The 17965-nt window shown below is 43.3% G+C and overlaps 1 protein-coding gene across 3 annotated transcripts in view; it reads left to right on the top strand.

Moving 5' to 3' along the window:
* Window positions 1-10430, top strand: part of ACTN1 (actinin alpha 1) — a 45795-nt gene extending 35365 nt beyond the window's left edge. Inside the window, exons 14-21 of one of the 3 annotated variants that reach the window (XM_014310911.2) lie at window positions 746-928; window positions 1686-1820; window positions 2647-2826; window positions 3729-3875; window positions 5410-5490; window positions 6039-6104; window positions 7571-7729; window positions 9536-10430. In XM_014310911.2, the coding sequence (XP_014166386.1) occupies window positions 746-928; window positions 1686-1820; window positions 2647-2826; window positions 3729-3875; window positions 5410-5490; window positions 6039-6104; window positions 7571-7729; window positions 9536-9694 (1110 nt within the window). In that variant the 3' untranslated portion in view covers window positions 9695-10430. The remainder of the gene's footprint in view (window positions 1-745; window positions 929-1685; window positions 1821-2646; window positions 2827-3728; window positions 3876-5409; window positions 5491-6038; window positions 6105-7570; window positions 7730-9535) is intronic. The other 2 variants (XM_031064453.1, XM_031064448.1) reach the window with 2 other exon arrangements.
* The last annotated feature ends 7535 nt before the right edge of the window (window positions 10431-17965 follow it).

Genomic DNA, 17965 nt, shown 5'->3' with positions numbered 1-17965 from the left:
GGTTTCTGGGATGAAGTACCTTAAAGGCCTGTAGAAGCAGTGGGAGATGAGCCAGGACCAGCTGGCTTGTCAGCTGACTGCAAACTACCAGCAAGCACACCCCAGCCATCAGTCCTTGGAGCACAGCCCGGGCACCGCAGCGAGATGGGGAGCAGGAAGGGCCTGTTGTGGTCAGGGACAAGGAGCTGTTTCCCAGCAGCAGGAGCATTGATGCCTGTGCAAGTTTGCAGTTGGCTGCAAGACCTTCAGCTGGTTCTAACTGATTCTGACCAAATTGAATCTGACCCTCAGTACTCACCTGGAGTTACTTTGGGTGTAGAAATAGTGCATACCTAGTGGGAGAAGAGCATATAGCACATTTAAACTAGTGAGACTTTTTTAAAATAGCAATTCTAGCAGTCAGATCTTCCTCCCCAAAGAGGCTAACAAGCAGCCCCTGAGCAGTGTTGGAGAAATAGTTTCCCCTAAATTATAGCCATTATTATTCCTTTTTTTGGTGTGTGATCTCTGTCACTGGTCAACATGGGACAGAAAGAGAGAGAAAACAAAACTTCACATAATTTATCTACTTAAAACATCCCATTTAATGATACTGAGAGAACCTGAAAAGTGTATTAGAGTAGCCTGCATTGTGTCCTGGGGAATATGTTAGCTTTTGCAGTCACTTCAGGAGTACATTTGCTGAAGAGGCCATTCCATAAAGTAGTGTTCTTACCCTCCCTTTGCTGCTGCCTTCCTTCTGCAGGGATTGACCACAGCTCATGAGCAGTTCAAAGCCACCTTGCCAGATGCGGACAAGGAGCGACAAGCCATCCTGGGAATCCACAATGAAGTCTCAAAGATTGTCCAGACGTACCATGTCAACATGGCAGGAACGAATCCTTACACTACAATCACCCCACATGAGATCAATGGCAAATGGGAACATGTGAGTTCTTTCCAGCCTTGCAGGGTAGTGGGGGACAGTCTCACTGCTCAACCACTGTGGGCCCAGGAAATGGATTATATACTATGCAGGGGCCCAGGAAATTGATTATTTACTCTGCAGTTACCCTGCCGTGGTTACTGCTGAGTTTAGTGGGGTTTTGTCATTTGGTTTTGGCTCAATTGCCATGTACTTGGAAAGTGGAAGAGATACTTGGTACAGTTGCCTAAGGCACAGACCCCCTTTTGCATGCTAATTTTAAATGAAAGTTGCCAGATTTGAAAGCTTTGACGATTTTAGTCTTCAGCTGACCTACAGGTAAGTATAGCATGTGAATCAGTATCCTTTGTCACCATTCAGCCACTCGGATGTTCTGTCTCTGCAGCCAAGTAGCCTTTCCCTGCTGTAATCCTAAAAGAGCAGCTACTGTCCGTACCCGTTGTGCTTATGGTTCTTACTACCAAACAAAATCACCCATGTGAGATCTGAACAGAATCCTGCAACTCAGTTATCATGAGCCACCAAAATCCCAAAGAATGGATGGAAGCTGCTTCTGATCTTCCAAGGCCTGACACAAGTTTGTGTGTATCCTACAGCAGATAGGATTCACGTTCTGTGAGCTTGCCCACTGTGACTTAAACCATATGACTGCTTGTATTCAGTGCAAACACCCACTCCTCCCTCCCTTGTGGCAACTTCTGCATTTCCTGTACATGTGCCTTTGTGTTTAAACTGCACACTGAGTTACTCCTTGTTGTAGGTGCGGCAGCTGGTTCCCAGAAGGGATCAAGCCCTGATGGAAGAACACGCCCGCCAACAGCAAAATGAACGGCTTCGTAAACAGTTTGGTGCACAGGCCAATGTCATTGGACCCTGGATCCAGACCAAGATGGAGGTAGGGCTTTGCAAATTTTGAAACACTGTTTTCCTCTGTGGTCTTCACTGATACTCTTATTCATTATCTCTGTTGACCACAGTCACAGCCATTCTTTCTTCAAGTTACAGCAAGAGAAACATCATGGAAAATATGAAGAATCCCAAGATTGGTATTGGTTATTGAGGCGCTTGTACTTTCTTCCTCTAACTCTAGTACCAGAAAAAATTACTTACCTACAATGGGGAACATTGGTATATTAAGATTTGTGTTTATATGCAACAAATTCAAAATCCTAGATCAGAGACAGTTTGTGTGATTGCTTGCACAGCAATGGTCTTGATACGTGTGACTAAGTAAATACGATTAATACACCAAACTTCTGCAGAGGAGACATTTTTAAGGGAGATCTCTCTTTAGGTAAGATTTGAGTTAAAGTCATTGGAGTTGATAAAAAGTAAAAATACGAAGCTATTACTGATGGCAGGAGCTGGAAAGAAAAGAGCAGTTACAGAAATGTCTCTATGAAGAACTAACTTAGTGGCAGACCGTACACCAGAAAAAGATCTGGCTTGGTAGATTACTGGCTTATGGACTGCAGCTTCCCTTTCTTCTGTATCCTTGTATTAGACACATCTTATGTGATTCACCTCACTTGAAAAATGTTCAGCACTGTGCTAAATTTTTTGCTGACACTGTCTCAGCTCCTGTGAAGTAACTACTCCATGAGACTATTTTTTTTTGAATCATCGTGCTGTGTGAGAGTGAAATTGCTGCAATAAATGTCAGGCATGTTGAGGCTTGTCCTTTCAGTGGAGTCTTAACTCCTTTGGCTTTGCTAATGCAGGAGATTGGCCGCATTTCAATAGAGATGCACGGGACCCTGGAGGACCAGCTGAACCACTTGCGGCAGTATGAGAAAAGCATTGTGAATTACAAACCAAAGATTGACCAGCTGGAAGGAGACCACCAGCTGATCCAGGAAGCGCTTATCTTTGACAACAAGCACACCAACTACACCATGGAGGTAAATTCTGGCAGCAACTAGACAGCCTCATCTGCTGTGGCCAGTTAGTGTTAGCCACATGTAGCTCTAACAATGTGCTGTAGTTCTCATGAAAACAGAGAGCTTAATGATATGGCCAAACGTGCAATGACATGTCACTGAATTTCATTTTTGCCATACTGTACTTCATGCCAACCCATTCCAATGTACTTCCAAATACAGACAACAGAAACTACCTGAATCCTACAGTGTTCCTTGAAAAATTGACAAGTCTTGTTTCTCCTGCCATCTGATTGTGTTAGCTGGGATTAGAAGGGGAAGTGCTGATGATTTTGAGCTGCCACTACCTGGCAGAAGAAAAAAGTTCAGCAGAAGTTTTTTTAAAGTCAGAGACTGCCTTCCTGTTGATAACGTGAGGTTTCTTAGCAGCAGTCTGAGTTCCACTTTAGTCCAGCTGAACACAGGCTTTGAAACTTGTTTTTTGGTTTCTGGCCATTTCCATTAAGCAAGAGCAGAAGCAGGGGAGCACCAGTGTCTTCTAAGCACTGTGTTTTATTCAGCTTCTTGGTAAGGGGAGTCTTCTGCTTAAGTAAGTTCTAGAAGCACTGGGCTTACCTCTCATTTGTGTTAAAGGCCTCCAATATGCTGCTTTGACCAGGCAAAGGAATTTTGCAATAAGACCAAGTTTTTCTTAAGAAAGAGAAAGATCAGAAATTGGCCTCTTCAGTATGTTTTTTTCAGTTAAAATTCAGATTTTAAACACCTGCAGATTAGAAGGAATCTTTTCTGAGGAAATGGACACCAGGGACTGCCTTCCACACTGGGATTGTTTAATTTGCAATAGGTAGTACATCTGATCCACTGGCCTCAGAAGCAGAAGAGCAACTTCTTAATTTCGATATTGTCCTGACCTCTTTTACTAGCATATCCGTGTGGGCTGGGAGCAGTTACTAACAACAATTGCTAGAACCATCAACGAAGTGGAAAACCAGATCCTGACCCGTGATGCCAAAGGAATCAGCCAGGAACAGATGAATGAGTTCCGGGCTTCTTTCAACCACTTTGACAGGGTAAGTCAGTGCTGACTGCAGCTACAAGCTCCCATGTGGACTGCACAGTGCAATAAAAAACAAGCAGTCACTGGGGTTGCAGAAGATGTCTCATTCTTAAAAATGCCACTCCTGTGGATCACTCATTTCTGTGAAGACTGCCAAGTGATTGTTAGCCTGGGAGAGATATGTCTTCATAGGAAACTGCAAAATTTCCCAGTAAAGCAAGACTATGGAGAGGTTTGAAGGCTTTTTTAGGCAATTAGACTTTTATCCATTCCTCTCCAGAGAGCAAATTATTATTTGGTTTATAAAATTCTTGGGACCGTCTGTTCTCCATCTTCTATACCATCTCTGCTATATCTGAGGACAGCCTGACCTCAGAGATTGGCAATGCTTTTAAATTGCTGAACACTGGCTATTTCAGCCCTTCTCTAGCTGTCTAAGAAAAATAAACCATGGGTTCTTTTCTTAGGAGAGGGACCCATGAAGCCCTGTGGATTTTATTTTATGACCTTCATATAATTTGCCCCTTCCTTCACAACAGTCTGAATGTTAATGCAGACAGAACAGGGGTTTCCCACTTTCAACTATTTGATTATGAAGGCTTAACATTGATTTTAAAAACTGGGTTTTCTTGAGGAAAGTCACTTGAAATTGGCTCCATCATCCTGTCTGTAGCTTCCTTGATCTGGCCAGAGGTGGTGGCAGCAGGCAGGGGCTCTTCAGTGGTTTGGGGCTGCTCTGAGCTAAAATTCTGCAGGATGGATGGGGATTCTTAGTTCCTGTAGTAGCTTGTGTATTATTTGAGGGGTGCATCCAAACACTAGGGGAGTGGGCAATGAGCAAAGGGAGGAGCAGCTGCTAGGCTGTGTTGTGCTGCACTGTACATCCGTGCTGCTGGCAGAGCTGAGCACTTGAAATAGCTTTGCCAGTCAAAGCTCCACCCCCTGTGCAGGTCTCATAAATACAGCCACAACGCTGCTCCCCTGAGCTTCAGCTGATTTTCTTTGTCTGTTCCTGGGATGCCCTGACAGCTAAGCTTCCTTGGGTGTGTTGCCAAACATACCTGCCCTCACCTACACCTTCAGTGGAACTTTTGACTGTAAGATTAAGGCAATGCTTCCCACTGCCTCTGCCTGCTTACCTGCACTCTGGGTTACTAGTGAAACACAGGGCTTCTGACACTGGATAACAAGCGGTGATGCAAGTAATTCACTTGGGAGATTGAGATCTTGAGGCTTCTGAGCATCAGCTGTTTTTGTCATTCAAATGCTCTAAACATGAGCTCTCTGAGAAGGAACTGTTCCAAGAGCATTTTTAGCACATCCTGAAATGTCATTGTGATATCTAATGTTGTGCACTTTTTATTTTTCTTCCCTATCTTTCTATCTGCATGTCATTCTTCCTGTTCCTCTCTCCTCACCCACTGCATGGTGCACCTGTTCGTTGTCCTTTCACCTGCCTTTGATGTCCTGTGTGTCCCCTCCTCCCGCCGCACACCGTCACCGCACTGGCACTGCATGTCCTGCTGCCTGGCACACCGCATAACCAGGACCACTCCGGCACACTTGGCCCTGAGGAGTTCAAAGCCTGTCTCATCAGCTTGGGTTACGATATTGGAAACGATGCACAGGTACTGAAAGCTAGTGGTGAACACAGCCAGATATTAAACTGTGAAAAAATAACAGGTTTTTTCCTTTCTTTTCTTGTTTGTCTTAATCCATCTGTTGTTGTTGTTCTTGTGTTTGACTATATATACATCACTTTTCTATACTACTTCCTCTCTAAATGCACTTTGGTATCTATTCCTTTTTAATTCCTTAATTTTTTGTCTTGGGAGAATTCCTTTTATGTCTTCAAACTGTTCTGTTTACTTCTGTGTCACTTAAAACTCATTTCATTGTCCATTCCTCAATCTGTCTTGCTTAATATCTTCTTGCCCTTTTTTCATCACCAATATGTTTCTTGTGTGTAAACTATTCCATGTCCAAAACCACCTTTGCTTCTTCATGGTTTCACAAACTACCTTTCTTCTGTTAATTTCATTGTCCTATAAATCCTTCTTCTATCTTCTCCCTCCTGAAACTCATTCTTTATAACGTCTCCTGTGGGTTCATTTCTCCCTGGACTGGTCTCCCTTTTCTCTTTTGGCATTTTCCATCTTTGCGTCATTCTCTGTAGAAGAAGACTGGTATGATGGATTGTGAAGATTTCCGAGCCTGCCTTATCTCCATGGGTTACAATATGGTAATGTAGAGCCCTCTGTCACTCCTATTCAAAGTGATTCTGTAGGCACCTTCAGAAATACAGGGAGAATGTGTAGTGAATCGAGGTAAATATAGCCTTATTTTCCAGAATTATCAGCAATGTTAAATCTAGTCTTAGTTGTACATGTAAAACTCTTGTCTCATGGCTCTAGCCAAAGGTACAAAAATAGAAATAATTATCTAATTCCCGTATGTTTCAAATAAAAATTATATTTATCAAACTGTGTAGCTACTAGTGGAAGAAACAGTAAGGTTCCTCATATTGGTGCCTGCTCTCTGCATAGCACACACAGCCTCCCCAGCCCTGAATATCAGCTGAAATCATTCAGAAGTATATGTGACCTCACTTCTGAATGCACTCAGAATGCTGCTCCTCTCATTCCTGCCATTTGTTTCACATCTCCTTTCATGGACATGTAAGTTCAAGTTCCAGTCATTCTCCCTGTAGCTTTTTCCTCACCAGAATACCTGAATATTCAGAGCAGTAACTTGTGGCACCTTGAGAGGCATGACAGCTAATAGGAAAGCTTCACCAAAGACTGATGCTCATCAAAGGGCAGGGGAAGAGCACAGTGCAGGCATATTTATCTGCACTTTTGGTGTCTTTACCTGATATCAGGCAAAGCAGTGTTTAATCATCTTACTCATCAGCCCAGTATAAATACAGACTCTTGGGTGTAGTGTGCCAAGACTGTAACATTTGATTAGGTATCTTAATTACTCTTGAAGGTGTAATGTTCTGAATGTGTTAGGAGAGCCTGTTCCCAGGAGAAGACTCTTCTCTGCTCTTCCCTCTTCCTTACCTGGGGAGGAAGGAATCCCAGAGATGAGAACAGATGACCTTTGATTTAAATGCAGAAGGAAATGAAGAAAACTACACTGTAATGTTTTGGTTTCTGTAGCAAAACTTCTCTGTAGGATCTTCCCTGTAGAGACTGTTTCCCTGGGCCACTCCAGATATGCAAGTCCTTCTTTGCAAAGCCTGCCTATTAAAGATGAGTACAATACTATGAAATATCCCAGAGATATCTCTTCTGTTCTGTCAGCTGAAAAAAACTGTAGAAGTTCTCTTTTCGGTAAATGAAAGTAAAAGGATTTGAGGAGTGTAAATCTTCAAATGCTGCTACTGACATCTAGCACAGGTATGGAGAAATTTGGGTCTTCCTCTGAAATCAGCTGGTATTGTTCCCCAACAGGAGTGTTGTCCTAGAGCTGGATGTTATCCTCAGGCATAGCTGGCAATGTTTTATTCCAGAGGACAAATGAGTGGGAAGCATTTGTACATGACAGCAAGCTAAAAAAGAACATCCTGATTAAAAAAAACCCAGAGGTTTTCTATTTGGCTTTGTTTTCTAGCCTGAGAGATGAGCTGCTGAACATTTTCTCCTCACTTTGGTAGCAGTGCTGCCTGAGTCCCCAGGCTGACGTGACTCTCTTGCTCTCCAGGGAGAGGCAGAGTTTGCCCGCATCATGAGCATCGTTGACCCGAACCGTATGGGTGTTGTGACCTTCCAGGCCTTCATCGACTTCATGTCCCGGGAGACGGCAGATACAGATACTGCTGACCAGGTTATGGCTTCCTTCAAGATCCTGGCTGGAGACAAGGTCAGGCTCCACACCTTGGTTTCTTCTATCTGCTTAACTTCTGCTTTCTTTTTTCTCTTGTCTCTGAGAGAAAGTGTCAAGGGAAGCACTCTGCCATGGGAGGATGTTTTCACAGGAGCATTCTGTAGTGCCAGAGGAGTGCAAGGTTAAACTGTGGGTTAATGAGCAGTCTCTTAAGGCACTCAAAAGTCTTGCTCAGCTGTCAGAACTTTGCAGCCCACTCTTGCTTCAAAATTTTAATTAAGAGCTTGGTCGCAATTTGTTATTTTAAAATTAACAAGTTCAGCAGATGGTTTTGATTAGTCTTGAAAACTGTTCATTGCTGACAGCTGTAAACTTGAGATAATCTTTCACAGATCTACTTGTCACTATCAGTTGTTACACAATCAGTAGATTTTCATTGAGGATATGCCGTATCTGCAGGGGGGACATCTTTTAACCATAGGAATTGGTTGAATGTAGGAAGACTCAGGGTGATATGAAAAGTATTAATTTTTGGAATTTACATCATCAGGGGAAGCAGCTGATAAAATATGTAATCTTACTTTTCTTATATAACGATGCCCAGTAATCTTTTATGTAACTGAACAAATAATATGTACATGTAATACTAATGTATCTCTTTATTTGCTAATGATTTTAGTTATCTCACATGAAATGTTGGATACCATTTCTCAGACTGTAATGAGTTATCCTTAAATCCAGTACTGCTTTCCATTTTTCATTAAGAATCTTTTTGTAATCATAATCTAGAAACCAATGATACCTGTCCTTTAGATGTATACCTGACCAAAGCCAGTTCTATTGTCTTTTGAGGCCAGAAAATTCCATGTTATTCAGATAAGCTAACCACTGAATAAATAGGCACTTTGAGATGCAGTATTACTTATTAACTTGTTTACTCTGTACAGTATGGTACATATACTTCTCGGTGTTTAACATGCTCTGGTGGCTGTAACATGAATTAATATTTCATTATGAAGAAAAGTCCTTCATACCCCAGTCATTAAAGTGAAAGGGAAAAAGAAATTATAAGTCACAGGAGAGAGAGGGATGGTGTGAAACCTGAGCTATTGCTGAGACAGACTGCAAATGGCCGTGAGTGAGTTAGCTAAAGACAACATAGTGATTATGATTAGCAAACAGGCAGCAACTGTTACCTGCTGCCTGGAGGGAGGCTGAGCTAGCTCAGCTCAACACAGTGAGTCTCCAGAAGCTGAATTTACGTAAGTTTTGCTTGCTCATTAAAAATGTCCACAGTGAAAAGACTGTTGCTGGAACTGTGGAAGCAATACAAAGTGTTTGCTTGTCTGCTGCTTGCATTGGTGCACTAGCAAGAACTAGTGGGGATTGGCCCCTTCCCTTTCTCTGAAGGGAGGGAATGGCAACTCCCAAGGAGCACAAGCAGCTGTTACCTCCTGCTGGTGAGCAACAGCATCCAAATTAAATTGCTCCCATGTACTTTCAGCAGTACCTCCTTTGTAAACAGGAAGGCACATTCTTAACACTAACAACTTGCCTGACTTATCTCCAGGTCTTTCTTTAGCTGCACCGGCATCTCTCATGCAAAACCAATCTTTGTTGTAAAAACCATTTGCTTGTCCAAACAGTAGGGAAGGGAGTGTGTGTCCTCCCAGGGTGTAAGTGCAGAGAGCTCCCTGTGTGGGTGTACAGCATAGGTCTGGTTGTTGGGATGCTGTCCCCAAGTGTTGCCTGCTGCCCTGGTGTGACAGGGGGTGGTTGTCCGTCAGGGGAAGGTCAGTTTCCAGAAAGTAACGAGTGCCTTATCCTTTGTCCTCATTGCAGAACTACATCACTGTGGATGAACTGCGGCGGGAGCTGCCTCCTGACCAGGCTGAATATTGCATTGCTAGGATGGCACCCTACAATGGCCGAGATGCTGTACCTGGTGCCCTGGACTACATGTCCTTCTCCACAGCGCTCTACGGCGAAAGTGACCTTTAACTTCCTTCTGTCGCACCACACGCTCCCTCCCCTCTCCCCCGTCCAACACACCCTATTTTCTCTTTGCAAAGCAACCTCTGCTCCGCTCTTTTTTGTGTTTTCCTGTTTTGCTTCAGATAACAGATCACATTTTTAAGTGGGGGGGAGGACATTGACACGGGACCGCCTACCTTGCCCTTGAAATAACAGTTTACAAAATTATTTTGTGCAAAAAAGTTACGTTTTAAAAAGAACAGACATATTTTATTATAGAAAAAGGTATTTTTCTCCACCAGATTGAAACTTAAAAAGAAAATGTTAAAATATTGCACCAAATATTTTTTGTTGTGACATAGGAAGTCAAGCACAATGTTACATTCCATCCTTTCGAAAAAGAACCAAACTATGGCAAAACTCCACTTGTTCTGTTAACTATTACATTTGCATATGTCTCTCTCATCACTTTTATCTTGGGAGGGGGGAAGGCACACAAGTGCATGTGTTTGCTGGTTCACTCATTTCATGAAAATATTTTATGATAAACTTTTGAAATTGCTGTGTTTTCTAGGGAAAAAAAATAATGTACACAGCTCATGTTTTCATATTTAATTAAAAAATACAATACGCCTCCTATGTTTATCCGTGCACAACTTTTTTTGTTGCTGAGAGTTGTCTGGTTTCAGAACATGAAGCTTGAGAGTTGATAACTTTGATATTGCTTGTCACAAATCATATTAAAAACTTCTTGTGATAACAACTCTAGACTTTATTCATTTGTATAGTAAAATAGTTTAATCTTATTTAGTTAAACATGATAAGGAGAATCCAAAATTAATGGTTTTAATTGAATTTACACTATATTTAAAGGTATATTCTCAGCCCCATAGCCTTTTCATTCTTGCTGAATAACATTGATATTTTCACAGCTTAATGACCACTTTAAATCCCCAATACACTCCTATCTTTAGAAGCACTATTCTTGTTACTCCTTAAAAGCCAGCACAGAATTAGTTACTAGAGCTGTACAAACAGCCACTGTATCTTAAACCATCCATGAAAAATTCATCTCCCGTTCCATGCTCAATATTGAACATCTGACTGATTTTGATCCTGCATCTTCTGACATCATAGATTCCTCCAGGGGTCATCTTTCTACTGGACATACAAAAGAAAGCAGCCTTCAGGACAACTCCTGTGGGAGTTTTATTGAGTCATAAAGTAACACACTCATGCATGTGTCCAGAAATTGACAAAGGGAAGCAGCTAATCCCTTCCAGCCATCTCATATTACAGGTGCATTTCCTGCCCTGCCACAACTTTCTTAGGAAACACAGGGTTAGGAGCAATAACATTACTGCTTCATTACATGTTTCAAGTAAGTGTTTTATAGGTATAAGCACATACCTCTGTCTCTAGTCCCAAAGGCGGATTTTATTTTGAAGTAACTGCAGGAATGGTGGATTTGTGGCCAGATTCACCAAGAGCTCCTTGGTAACATTGTCCTCTGTTCCCCAGGGCAGAGTTGGTTGGGTTCAGCATACCTACCTGAGGAAGGTATTATACAAGGTGTGTTGGGGTTCAGCACAGCTTTCTGGTTTATTCCTGACCTTCAGCTGGACACAATAAAAATTACAGCAGCAAGTTGTGATGTATCCCAATGTGACAGTATCTGCCTACTTTATGTGGAGAGGGGATCCTAATGTCTGTTACCACACTTCTTTCCAGCATACACCAAGATCTGAATTCTCCTGCAGGCTGGATAACACAGGGGACATGTAAATTAATGCCATTTAGCTTCATACATAGATACAGTTTGTCTTCAAAGGAGACACTCTGTGCAACTTAGCTATCATTGTGTTGTTAATGAGGACTGGAATTGAGCTGAAGCCTCCTGTGTTGAAACCCATGATACTGAGAAGCCTGGAGGGGTTGATATGAATTGTCAGTAATGTAGGACTTGGAGCCACAGCAGTATTTAATCCACTTGATTTTCAGCTACGTCACTACTGTGTTGCTGCAGGTGGGACTGTCCTCTTCAAAGGTACGGTGTACTGATTCCCCTTGCCATGTTTTAAAGTATATAGCATAGTACTCATCTATTTGAAAGCTAAAACAGCAGGGAGGATGACTAGAGGCCTGAACAGATAGTTTATATTGAAGTTTGCCTCTGAATATCCATTGCCTGTGCTTTGGTAACCATATTTCCTCTTCCACGGTAGCTGCCCTGTGCTTGGTTTGCTGCACCTAAAATAGACATTTGCACTTTAAAAAAAAATTGATTTAAAAAAAATTTATCTCTGTAGGTTGTACCTGGTGGCAGGTACAACCCAGAAGATGCAATGATATTTTAATACATTTTTATTTACTTATTTAAACATAAAACTGGGGTGGAGGAGAATGGGAATATTTGTTGGGCTATTAAATGACCACTGTCTGGAGAAAAGATCCATGTTATTTTGAAAAAGGGGTAGAAAAGAGCATAGCAGCCCCTTGGGCCATCACTTTTGGCCCAGGTCTACCACCACTCTGAGAATGAAGCCAAATTATGTTGAATGATCCTGGCAACAAGCGCTCTGCAAGTCTGTACTCGGAGATTCCAGAAGTCTTTATAAAAATCCTTTTCTGAGCTGTGGCAGTGTTGCAATGTGTGACCAGGTTTCACAGGAAACACCAGCTAGGTGTAAATATTCCTAGTTTTATGGCAGAGAGCAGGTGGCACATCCCTGCTGACACTACGGATTGGTGGCAATGTGTGGGCTCCAGCCTTGTGAAAGTTGGCACCCCAGCACTGCTTTGGTGAAACTGAGATGTCAACAGCAACAGAAGGGTCTGGCCTGTGCTTCTGAGTACTTGAATAGGGTAAAAATATTGGCAATAGGTGTGCCTAAAATATACTGGCGTGTTTCTTCTCGGGTGGCACAGCCTCCAACAAACTGGCTAGGGCTTACATGACCTGCTGCAAGACATTCACCTTCCTCAGTTGCAGCGCAAGATTTATCTTGGAATTGTGTGGCCTAACAGTCTGTGGCACTTAGCATGCTGAAATGTGAAAGCAGCTTTTGGTATTAGGCTCATGGTTTTGCAGCTAACGTGCCATTCTTTAGCCAAGGCCTGGCATCAGCCTTGAAGAAATTCCTCTCTGGAAGCAGCTGTTTGCAGCTCAGCAACTGCCCCTTTGTCTGCCAGGAACAGAAAAAGTGGACCATCCACGTCAAGCTCACTCCTTCCATTCAGGGGTAAACCATTTCTGTCAGTTTCCCATCCTCACTATTTCAGGTGTGGAAATTGAAATACTTTTTGAAGAAATTAACCAAGAAAGTATTTTCATGACTGTTGATATCTTGTTGAGATCTCAATGACCTGCCGTACTCAGCCCGACGTCTGATAGCACAGGGGCAGAAACCACTTCAGTGCTCAAACAACATGGGTCTTGTCTTGCCTGCCAGAATGTCAACCACATTTCCCAAAGCCTCTCAAATCTTGTGACTGTTGCATGTCTTCAGTGCTGCCAGCATCTGGTTTAGAGCAGATTGCAGGAGCAGAGCCAGGAGTCTCAGAAGACAATGAAAGGAAGCTAGTCTGCAACCTTGAATGAACTTGGTTTCAAAGAAGTATTCATATATCCATGGAGATTCCACCCAGACAAATCAGACTGACTGGTCTTATCAGGGAAATAAACGAGTGGGTGGGGGGTTGTAATGGCTGTGAAAAGGAACAGCTTGAACTAAAATGTCTTTGTTAAGAAAACAGAATACAAATATAATTTTCATACCACAACATGAAGATTATTTGTACAACATTACTTGAAGATTATCTGTACAACATTACTTGCACTACAGATACTGAGGTAGCACAGATTACGAAAAAACTTAATCCTGTTGAATTAATTAAACTCTCGAGGTGACTCTGGCTCCTGAAAGTGTTGCTACTGTGCAAACCCTTAAAATCCGCTGCATTAGCACTAAGCCACTGGGAAAGTCTTAGCATAGTAAACATAGATTAACAAAGTCTGGGGCATATCCTGGTGCAAACAGGTAATCAGAACATTCCCCAGCAGACACTGAGAAAATGTGCTAAGTGCTGCAGTCAGTAGAGAAGTCAGCCATTGCAAAGGATGAGGTTGGATGATTGCATCTGTACAGGGAGGGATGCTCTAAGGCTATTTCAGATAGATTTAAATCTCAGCAATTTAAACCCACTGAAAATGACAGGAGAAAAATAATCTCTTCTATATTCTGAGGGCTCTGAGCTACTACAGACTAGATCTCACCAATAAGATATTAAAACAGATTCTTTCCATCTTTCAATACCATGCAACAGCCAGAAAATAGGGTCTCAGTTTTGCTCTCTGCTTTGATATCTAGGACATACATGCATGAAAATATGTTGGTACAAAATGCACTACCTCCTGTCTTACCTCTTCTCAGCAAGTCTCTTTACACCTGCTTTCTATTAGTAATTCACATCCTGGTGGCCAAGCCAGCATTCAAGCAAAATATTGAGGACCTCTAGTTATCATCATGCCTCAGTGACCCCGACCCTCAGACTGTCTGCAAAGGCATGATCTCTCACTGCTGCTGCAGCAAACACCTACTCTTACTCCCACTGTGCACATACAGAAGACACAGGGGGGAAAAGGGCTAGATGTCACTAGAAGGTAGAAATATGAAGCCTTTATTTACAGTTGCAATTCAAACTGGTGCTCAGGTCTGGAGGTATTGCTCACTAGGCTTTTCCCTGTTGCACCTAAACATTCTCTGCACACCTCTGTTTCTACTTCAGGGCATGTCTGCAGTGGGAGATTGAAACTGTTGGACACCTGGTCCCATGGGACAGTCACCTTCAGAGCCCAAGCACCCCTCTTGCAAACAGCCCATATCACCAGGGGCCACAAATCTCACCTAATGTAGAAAGAGCAGTACAAACCAGCAAGTCTGGCTGCTTCCTTTGCCAAGTTTCAAGGTGGATTTGCCATCCATTTGCTCCATAGAAGCCTAGCTGCCTAAAATATCTTCACATTAGGAGAATAATGCAAATTCTATACTTCATCCCTCCTCAGGATGCACATCTTCTAGCCCTACCCCTAACCAGCAGCAAACCTAATGGCTGGGCCAGGGAGCACCTCCTCAGCCCTCACTCAGTGTCTCCCTGAAATAAGCACTCAAGCAATAGAAGAGAAAGAATGAGCCCATATCCTCATGGTTTAAGCAATGGGTTTGCAGAAAGAATGCTGCATTTCTGTCCCTGACAGCGGTATCTTTTAGACATTTTCTATTAAACAGCCACAGGATAAAGGCCCTTGGGATAGGAAACAGGCCCTAGCATGCTTCTTCCAGCACCCCAAGCACTGGGCCTCCCTCTCCTTGCACTTGCCCTCCCTCAGCTGTCTGCTCCACAGTGGCAGAATTTGGGTGAGAGGAGCCTCCCTCCTCCACCAGCACAGGCTCACTCAGTGCTTAGGACATTCTGGTGGGTGGGAGCCTGAATCTTCAATCAGTGAGGAAGACAGCAAACCTGAACTTCCAGAGTAATGAGTGTTTCAAATGATGAGCCATTCTAGAAAACGCAGCTGTTGGTCTGTACATATCTTTAGGCAGCCAAAGAAAAGAGCAAGCCCTAGTTAGTCCCCGTTACAAACACAAGTTGGCACACTTCTTGGAGACAAGACTATCCTTTGGATCCCAGGTGGAAGAAGGCTCTGGCACCAGCTGCAGGCAGGTGCATTTGTGTTGAGCAGGGGCAGGATATTCAGACCTACACCTCTCACCAGTGCTTCCTAGCAGCACCTCACTCATTTGCATTTTCATTTGCTAGCATTTTTGGTCCCCAGATGTCCTGTACATTTACATCTTGGCTTGGATTCTCTCTGGATGGCTGGCACCTGTTAAGTGCTGCAGTGGTTATTGCCCCCAGGCCGGGGTGACTTGCCCGTGGTGCTCAGGAAGGTTCATGGTGGAGCAATGAACTGGCCCAGCTCTGTCACCTTCCAGCCTGAGTGCTGCAGTCATCCTACAACGAGTTAAAACCTTTTCTCAGACCGTCCCCATCATTTTTAATTGCTGTTGTGGCTTTTTTGTATGACCCTGTGGCTTTTATTGTACAGATTTGCCTAAAAATAAGGACTGCTTTAATCTTCAGAGTTAAGAAAGCATTTTATACCTTTATTATTAAGCACATTCAAACATCATCATCATCATCATGATCACATCATTTTAATGAAGATTTTCACTCCTTAATGAATAGGACATAATATTTAATCTGTGGTGCTGAGCCACAGCAGGCTGCTTTCTGGGACAGAGAAAATAAAATTTCTTCTTCAGGGAAGTGAGAAAGCAGTTAATTTACCCCAACAATAAACAGATTGTGGTTTTTAAGTATTCTGATTCCAAATAAGTGTTTGTTTACATCTGTAGATGTGCAGCCAGGACAGTAATAGTTCCCAGTGGGCTTTCAGATGTGCTTCTGAGAGACCAATCTTTCAGTGCAAGCAAAATAATGAGGGAGCTAAAACACAGCGTTATTACTAAAGTTGATTTTGCACGTGATAGTTTCCAGAAACACTACCCACACACAAGAGGCAATGCTGCAGATTCTCCTACTGGTGTATTTCATGCCTTTTACCACCCATGCAGGGTGCCCAAGAAAGGAAAGCAGGACTCCATGCTGGCTCAGGCACTACTGGAGCAGTGGAGCTGCGTTCCAGATGCACAGCTGTATTCTTCCCTGCTGACACCATCCCAGAGGCTGAGGAGAAGCAAGATAAAACCAAAAATCTTTAATTGGGCTTCTAGCATGACTTATCTTCATTACTGCCAGTAACTCCAATCCCTATTACATCCACACCATTCCAAGACTGCCACTTAAGGAGCTTTTTTCTGCTTCTGAGCTTCTTAACAGAGCAGCTCAAGCACACAGTCCCACAGAGACTCTGCTGCTGCTCCTGTAATAGTCCAGCCCTGCCACCTACACAGAATTTGCACAAAAAGTCACAGCACTGCCTTTTGAGTGTCCTGGACTGTCTTATCAAACAAAGCAGCCTTACAACAGCACATTGTATTCAGAGTTGTAAGACATACTTGCACCAGCTATAGCTACCCCACATTTTCTATTTTTAACCACAGCTAGCTGTGTTCTGTTGTCACATTTCTCCATTTTCTTACCAAGTAAGAGTTCACACCAGCTGCCTTGTGGCAACAGTCACATCCTGGGCTGCACTCACCAGGGCATCACTGGAGGGTCAAGAGAGATGATTTCTGCCCCTCCACACAGCACTGGTGGTGCCACATCTGGAGTGTTATGTCCACAAAAGAGACATGGACTCCCTGAAGCAAATCCAGCACATCACATGGAGCACTTCTCATGTAAGGAGAGGCCAAGAGAGCTGGGATTGTTCAGCCTGGAGAAGTCTGAATGTGTATCAATACCTGAATGGGAAGGAATGAAGAGGCTCACTTGCAACCTAAAAGATTTTATTTATTATGTGGGTGTTTAATGTATAGGTTATCTCCCTTCTAGAGAGGGCAAAAAATTTGAATGATGCCTGAATCTAACATACAATATCATAAGTGCAACTTAGATTTTTAATCCAAGTTAAAACTGGAAATCCAGACCCGATGCTGTCAGACAAGGGGGGGGAAATGGGCAAACCAAACTGTAGTTATATTTTAAGCATTGGGACAGTGAAGACTTAACAAGCTATGCTACATTGACAAAAGAGATAATTTTCATCTTGGTCATCATAGTGTAAACTGACATTAATTACACTGTAAGAAGTCCATAAAGTCATATATCTGACTGATAAAGCAGGAGCGTGCTGTTTATTCATGGAAAAACTGCTTCTGCCATCCAGGCCTGGATGTTCACTAGACGCTTTTCGCCAGCCAAGGTTTCCCCCTGGTGTCAGCGATTAACAAGAAATATTGCGGCGTTGCCCAACGCGGTGTCATTCTGTGTGCCGAAGAGCTGGTACTGAGGGGCTGGCCGCGGCACATGTCTGCTGGCAGCACTGAGCTGCCAAGTGCATCACTCCGGATGAATTCTCCGGACGTGTGACTTCTCCTCCACGCGTTAAGCAGAATTGTTATCGATCTCTTTTGCCAGCTCTTAGACAAAAAGTCACGGGCGGCTCAGCACGAACAGGCTTCCCAGGGAAGCTGTGGATGCCCCATCCGTGGCAGTGTGCAAGGCCAGGCTGGACGGGGCTCAGAGCATCCCGGTGCAGCGGGAAATGTCCCTGTCGGGGGCGGCGGGCGGGAGCGGGACGCTTTCGGAGCTCTCCGCCATTGCCCCCCG

This window comes from Geospiza fortis, unplaced genomic scaffold (genome assembly GCF_000277835.1).
Source record: "Geospiza fortis unplaced genomic scaffold, GeoFor_1.0 scaffold54, whole genome shotgun sequence".
Taxonomy (NCBI): Eukaryota; Metazoa; Chordata; class Aves; order Passeriformes; family Thraupidae; genus Geospiza; species Geospiza fortis.
Note: the sequence above shows the minus strand (reverse complement) of the source record. Positions and strands in the feature narration are given on the sequence as shown.